The sequence below is a fragment of the Gossypium hirsutum genome, chromosome D01 (assembly GCF_007990345.1).
Source record: "Gossypium hirsutum isolate 1008001.06 chromosome D01, Gossypium_hirsutum_v2.1, whole genome shotgun sequence".
In the NCBI taxonomy this organism is placed as follows: Eukaryota; Viridiplantae; Streptophyta; class Magnoliopsida; order Malvales; family Malvaceae; genus Gossypium; species Gossypium hirsutum.
In genome coordinates, this window is record NC_053437.1 from 6,498,921 (window position 1) to 6,506,924 (window position 8,004).

At 35.3% G+C, this 8,004-nt stretch overlaps 1 protein-coding gene across 1 annotated transcript; it reads right to left on the minus strand.

The window, feature by feature from the left end:
- Positions 1 to 3,125: 3,125 nt before the first annotated feature.
- On the minus strand, positions 3,126 to 7,575 carry LOC107939191 (carbamoyl-phosphate synthase large chain, chloroplastic). Its single transcript, XM_016872481.2, has 3 exons — positions 6,117 to 7,575; positions 5,090 to 5,782; positions 3,126 to 4,962 (listed from the first exon to the last, which is right to left on the minus strand). Exons 1-3 carry the CDS (start codon positions 7,425 to 7,427, stop codon positions 3,412 to 3,414), a joined length of 3,555 nt encoding a protein of 1,184 aa, XP_016727970.2. The 5' UTR covers positions 7,428 to 7,575; the 3' UTR covers positions 3,126 to 3,411.
- Positions 7,576 to 8,004: the final 429 nt, after the last annotated feature.

Sequence of the window (8,004 nt, forward strand, 5' to 3'; positions counted from 1 at the left end):
ACTTTAAAACAATTCAATGATCAAATTGTAACTTTTTTTAGTTAAGTGATTAAAACAAAAAACTTACCCATGGTTTAATGACTAATGATGTAGTTTACCCTTAACTAAAACAAAAATTGAATAAATTTGTTTCCCTGTTCTCCTCTTTATTGCCATAACTCCTTTCAAAAGCATAGTTAATAATGTAAAACTAGAAAAAAGAATCAGTTAGGGAAATTTTGTGACCAAATTAAAATAGTGCCCTAAATGATTCAATGTGTCAATGATAAGATATGAAAAAGCATGCTAAAAAGAGAAGATAACATAAAGACAAAAGTTAGTGTATTGAGGCTTTCATGGGAAAAGAAAGCATACATACATATATATATATATATTATATTCTGTCTTGGATTATATGCAGTTGTTCTTTTGTTTTCTAAAATTGAGGTTTAAAGTAAAAGGAGATCAAAACATGGAAAAAAGATGCTGCTAAACATTGTGAAGTTATGTGTTCTTTTGCACATGTTATCTTGGATTGCCCTTTTTTCTTTTTTATTGCCTTACTTTATTTCAACAACACAAATCCAATTCCTCTGCTATCTGGTGTTTAGTTAAGTATTCTAAAATTACGTTTTGTAATAATATTGTAGGAATGCATGAAAGATTATAGAGTGAAATGTTTCATTTATTTATCTAGAATGTAATATTCGACTGTTTCGTTCGCACCATGTAAAATTATTTAGAACTTAGAAGCATATTTTATTAAAGTTATAGAATTTATTTTTTTTCGACAACTTTAGTTTCTTTAATTATTATAATAATTCATTTTTGGCTTAAGGATGTAGAAAGATCTTGAACTTTAAAAAAAAAAAAAATCAATTAAGCTCCTGTTTTTCCTCTTACTTAATTAGGCACTTGAACTTTCAAAATTCATCAAGAAAGCCTTTTGACTGTTCACTTTACCAGTCAACCGTTAAAGTTAACGATCCATTTTTTTTTAGGCATCTTTACCATGTGTCCAGAGGCGAATTTAGGGGGTCGACAGGGGCCTCGACCTCCCCTAAAATGGAAAATTGTTATTTAGGCCATTTAAAAATTTTAAAAATTTAAAATAATAAAGATAAAATTGTACTTTGACCCCTAAAATTATAAAAAATTGATTTAATCCTTTAAAAATTATAAAAATATAGACTATTAAAATTTCATTTTGGCCTCTCTAAGAAAATTCTTTTGGCTTCGCCCTTGCATGTATCATGCTGTGATTGAGACATGGAAAAATAAAATAAAAACTATTAAAATCAATAACAAATATAAATATTTAGAAAAAAGATAGAAATTTCATAAAAATATTTCTGAAACAAAGTGAAATGAAGCGTGGAGCATTGATAATCATTTTCACCATCACCCAGAGCTTCATAATCCTGATCCTAAAATATGTCTGTGTCTATTGTAGAAAGAATTTAGGGGAGTCTCCAATGAATTAGTGTTGCGTCACGGCATGCTAAAATATCTAAAACAAATATTAAATTCAAAGTTTTCAATTATTTTTTGAGTCTAATCCGAGTTTTCTCTATATTAGTATTTGTCACCGCCTTAAGCTAGGTGTATTAGTATGTTTATTTTATAGTTGGATTAAAATTTAATTAATCACCATTTTAAAAAAATTATTTTAATATTATATATTTTAAATATTTTTTAACAATTTTTTCAATTACTTTCTAAATTTAAAATATATTTATATAATTATAAATTTAAAATTTGTATTCTAATAGGCTTTTATCATTTTCTGTCATATGTTACAACTACATCATGACACATGGTGGAGATGCTTGAAATTTTTTACAATAAGAGGATTGTTAGCTTTAACTGTCAAAGATTTTTTTTTGATGCATTTTGACAGTTTAGGTGCCCAATTAAGTGCATATAAAAAGAAAGCATGGACTTTATGCTTTTTTAAAAAGGTTTAAAGGCTTTTTACACACTTAAACTACCTTTCTTTTGATACAATATAATTTTTTTTGTTACAATTTATATATTAATAACTAAATATAGAGTGTTGAAATAAATTTATTAACAATAGTTATATTAGTTCATGAAAATATGATTGCATCACCAACTATAATTGTAACTGTAATCATAATTAACATACTAATAATAAATTATTAGAGTAAATGTAATCATTTTAATTTTAATGTATGACCTCTATTGTTTCATTATTAAAAAAGAGAGATTTATGTTTTTTTTATTGTACTTCAAATTTTTTTATAAAAAAAATAAAGACTAAACTAATTAAAATAATAAAAACAAAAATTTAAATCAATCCAAAATTTAAGATTACTTAAAGAATGAGTTAATTGTGCTAGAAATCTTCAAACCATGACATTTATTCTAAGTTGGTCCTTTAAAACATTCTAATTACATGTTTAAATTATTTATATTATATAAATAAAATCTTTTCGTTAATGTGGCATAATTTAAAATAAGAGCTTTAAAGAAGATTGATACGAATGTTATGAAAATCTTGATTATGAGATTTTTATTCTTGAGTCAACTTCATTTTTAGTTATAAATTTTAAAGATTAAGCAACATTTTACTTTTATGTCATGATTTTACATGTGATTAAATTAACAATTTAAAGAACGAAAATACCTAATTAATATAACATAAAAAGTTTTAAAATATAGGAACCAATTTAATTTGAGAATGTTTTGGTGCAATTAGGCCTTTAAAGAATAGGCGGTAACGAGATCACAAAATGACCAAAATTGTGGGGATCCAAACAAAGTAAGATTAAGGGCAATAATATAATATGTTGAAAACTGTTTCTTTTTTTGTCTGAAACCCTCCCGTATCTAGCAATCGTATTGGACTCCAATTAAATCCTAGTTGAACCTTTAAACGAGATAAATATTTTTTTCTGCAGTCTACACCTATCTCCCAAATACCAATCATCCATTAAATAATAAATTCAATTATCAGCTCAATAGCAATTGAGACTTAAAACATAGCCGTCAAATAGATTATAGGTCATAGCTCATAATCAGTTATCTGTTGGTCATCACAGTTGTTTCAAGAAAAGAAATCAAGACTTTATCTTTGGTTATAGTTTTATCACATTGATGTATTTGGACAAAGCAATTCTTAATTAACAAAAAAGTTTGCTGCTGCATAAGATAATACATAGGTACAAGCACCTGAAAACTGCATCATCTTATTATACATATATATATGTTATAAAATGCAGTGCTTGAACGTTCCCTACCCTACATTCCTCAAAATTCATTGTCACAAAAAATTTGAAATCATACGACAGAACAAGAGATTAGAAGTAGAAATTCAATCCCCAACAAAGGCTAATGGAAACATATTAAAGGAAGCATCAAAGAAGGGAAAAAATAGGCAAAAGTGCTTACCCCAAATGCCTACTCAATCTATAGAGAGGATGAAGTAGACAGCAGGTTTTTGCTCTGCCCTGCCCCTGTCTCGGTATTGAAGAAGTCCTGAAGTGCAATCATGTTAATGGTGCACGACTTCAAACTCCTAATTGCTTCTGCACTTGCCAAGGCTCCGTCGACGGTTGTTATTATAGGAACCTTGTAAGCAAGGGCCATTCGCCTCAATTGCCGACCGTCAATCTGATCAAGTGCATCACCAGAGCTTGTGATAACCATCAACTGGATTTGTCCATTAGCAATCATATCACCAGCATGTGGCCGCCCCTCGTGCATTTTCAGCACCCGTTCCACTGGGATACCTTTTAGTTCAAGAAAGTGAGCTGTCCCAGATGTTGAAATAATATGGAATCCCAGCCCCAAGAAAGCTTTTGCGATTCTTTCAAGATAGGGCTTTGTCAAGTCATTTAAACTGAGGAAAACCGTGCCGGAAAGTGGAAGCTTCTGCCCTGCAGCAATCTGGGCTTTTGCAAATGCTATTGCAAACTCAAAGTCAATGCCCATCACCTCACCTGTACTTTTCATTTCAGGACCTAACAACACATCACAGCCTTGAAACTTCTCAAACGGAAGAACAGCTTCCTTAACAGACACATGTTTTGGAGTCACTTCTTTTGTGAAATCTAGATCATAAAGTGACTTCCCTGACATAACAAGAGCAGCATACTTAGCCAGTGGGTGCCCAATTGCCTTGGAAACAAATGGTACAGTACGTGAAGCACGGGGATTTGCCTCAAGTAAGAAAACATCACCAGAAGCTGTGATTGCATACTGACAGTTCATGAGCCCACAAACATTTAGCCTATTAGCCAGTTTTGTTGTCCATGACCTTATGGTATCTAAGCAAGAAGATGGGATAGTTTGTGTTGGAATTGAGCAAGCAGAGTCACCAGAATGGACCCCAGCCTGCTCAATGTGCTCCATTATCCCTCCAATCACCACATTACCATGCAAATCAGCAAGTGCATCTACATCAATCTCAACTGCATCTGATAAATACTTGTCAATCAGTACAGGACGTTCTGGGTCCACCTCAACAGCATTCTCTAGATATGTCACAAGCTTGTCATCATTATATACAATCTCCATTGCTCGGCCACCCAACACATATGAAGGCCGGACAACAACCGGGTAACCTATCTCTGTTGCAATGGCAAGAGCATCCTCTTCACTCTTGGCAATCCCTCCTTTTGGCTGCTCGATCTTTAACTCCTTAAGGATTGCATTGAACCTCTCTCTGTCCTCAGCTGCATCAATGGAATCCGGTGAGGTACCCCATATGCGAACTTGCCCAGCCCCACTAGCACATGCAGGCCGATGCTTATCTAAGTAACGTTGGATGGGTAGAGACAGCTTAAGGGGTGTTTGACCTCCAAACTGGACAATGATTCCATCAGGTCTTTCTAATTCAATAACGTTCAAAACATCTTCAACGGTAAGGGGTTCAAAGTAAAGACGGTCACTGGTATCGTAATCTGTGGATACAGTTTCAGGATTCGAATTCATCATGATTGTCTCAAATCCTGCTTTCTGCGAAGAGGAAAAAAAATGCAAAAAAGAGAAAAATCAGCGAATTTATCAAAACATTGAAATCGACATAAACAGCTTGACATTATTAAATGTTGGGAAGCATAAACAGGAAGTAGGGAACGCAAACCTGAAGGGCAAATGATGTATGGCAACAGCAGTAGTCAAACTCAATCCCCTGACCAATACGATTCGGTCCACCACCCAAAATCAAAACCTTCTTCTTTTCAGTAGGAGCTGATTCACACTCAAAATCATAAGAGGAGTACATATAAGGAGTATTAGCCTCAAACTCTGCAGCACAAGTATCTACCCTCTTATATGCTGGAATAACTCCCAAAGATACTCGTTTATTCCGGACCTCTTCCTCAGAGGACTTAGTTGCGAAGGCTATCTGCTTATCACTAAAGCCTCTCTTTTTGACCTCATAGAACTCCTCCTTTGTCAGATCAGACAAACCTCGGGACAAAAGATATTGCTCCACATCAATTAACTCTTTAAGCTGAGTGAGGAACCATTTGTCAATGAAACTCAGCTCATATATTTCGTCCACTTTCATCCCCTTCTTCATTGCAGCATATACAGAATGGATTCGATCTGGGCTGGGGACTCTGAGACTGTACTTCAACTGATCCCAATCCCAGTTGAGTTCTTTAACTTCAGCACATCCCCATCCAGAGTAGCCACATTCCAGTGATCGAACTGCCTTCTGAAAGGATTCCTGGAATGTGCGGCCTAGAGCCATGGATTCGCCAACAGATTTCATCTGAGTTGTCAATATTGGTGGAGAGCCAGGGAATTTCTCAAATGCAAATCGTGGGATCTGCAACACTTGTATAGATTAAAGATATTAAAATATATATATTCATAAGCTGATAATATAAAATCATATGCAAGTAAACAAAGTTATGAATGCTATCTGAACCCTCGGCACAAGATTATTCCTCTTAAAAAGCCAATTGAAACACACAGATACAGTTTCTATTCTACTGTTCCTTCTATAAGATGCATCATCATGTGATAAATGAATGATCTAGCATTAAATAAAGAAACCACAATCTGCTCTCAGTTTTTATAGGTGTTAAATATACTACTCTGTTCTTAATCTTAACCACTGTGGAAACCCACAAAACCATCCAAAGAAACAAGTTACTGACCTTAGTCACCACATAATCAATAGAAGGCTCAAAACTTGCTGGAGTCTTCTTGGTAATATCATTAGGAATCTGATCTAATGTATACCCAACCGACAACTTTGCAGCCATTTTAGCTATAGGAAACCCTGTAGCTTTTGAAGCCAAAGCTGAACTTCTCGAAACCCTTGGATTCATCTCAATGACCATAACTTCACCATCAACAGGATTAACCGCAAATTGCACATTTGAACCTCCACACTCCACACCAATCTCCCTAATAATCTTAACACTATAATCCCTCAACCTTTGATACTCCTTATCAGTCAAGGTCTGTGCAGGTGCCACAGTAATTGAATCCCCCGTATGCACTCCCATAGGATCAATGTTCTCAATTGAACAAATGATCACAACATTATCGGCCAAGTCCCTCATCACTTCCAACTCATATTCTTTCCATCCTAACAATGATTTCTCAACTAAAACTTGCGAAGTCAAACTAGCAGCTAAACCAGCCTTACAAATAGACTCAAATTCTTCCTTATTATAAGCTATCCCACCCCCAGTACCTCCTAAAGTAAACGCCGGCCTAATGATCAATGGGAACTCCCCGATTTCATTAGCTATTTCAATACATTCATCTAACGTATTCCCTATCCCTGAAGGTGGAGTTTTTATACCTATGGTTTTCATAGCTTGCTTGAACAGGTCACGGTCCTCAGCTTTTTTAATGGCGTCAAGCTTTGCTCCTATTAACTCCACGCTATATTTCTCCAGAACCCCGGATTCTGCTAACGCCACGGCGAGGTTTAAGGCTGTTTGGCCACCCATTGTGGGTAAAAGCGCGTCGGGACGTTCTTTCTCGAGGACTTGTTCGACTAATTCCGGTGTCATGGGAGTTACGTAAGTCCGGTTAGCCATATCCGGATCAGTCATAATGGTTGCCGGATTCGAGTTTATCAAAACCACTTCATACCCTTCTTCCCTTAACGCTTTGCAAGCTTGGGTACCCGAGTAATCGAATTCACAAGCTTGGCCGATGACGATGGGACCGGCTCCCAGGATCATAATCTTTTTCAAATCCGTCCTTTTCCCTTGCTTGGGACCCTTTTCTTCCGCGGAGGCGTTGGAGTTCGCTTGGATGGAGACACGTTTGGCCGCCATAGGAGAGAGGTGGCGTTGTGATGGCCATGAACGGAGGTGGAAAGAGCTGCGGTTAGGCTTGGGGTTGGAAGAAGAAATGAAGAATAAAGGCGGTAAGTTGAAGGATTTGGGAAGGAAAGGCTTGGAGAAAGAAGAGAAACGGGAAGAAGAGAAGCTTTTGCAGCAGCTCATGGTTGGGTTCTCCGCTTTGCTTTTGCTTTGTTAGTGTCGGCAATGGTTGCTACTACTAAGAGTGAAGTAAGGGAAGAAAGAAGAAACTGACAGAGGAGGATTTCACTAGGGTTTTTTTGACTTTTGCTTTTTATTAGGATATTGTTTTACTTTTTCTATAAAAAACCATATGCTTTTTTTATATTCTATCATATCTTTGAATAACGTGTAATGACCGAAAAACCCATGCTAAGCTGCATTTTATGTTGTCTGGGTGTAACATACATACATTTATACATACATACTTGTATACTTACAAAGTCCAAATAACATAATGTGGCAAATGAACGGTTCTATTATTAGTAGAACTACTGTCATTGGCTATGAAACACCAATTGAAGAAAGCTTGTGTTCAGAGAATGTTTCAATACTGCAATTCCCCAAAATATGAACACTGCACAATATCAGTTTATACATGTATATATATCTTTTCTGGTTACAATATCCCTAGCTCTGAGTTGCCTCATTGGGAAGCATTTTCTGTCAAATATATGCATCAGTTTTCTTATCTGTTTCCTAGTGGCTTTTGGTTCTTTTC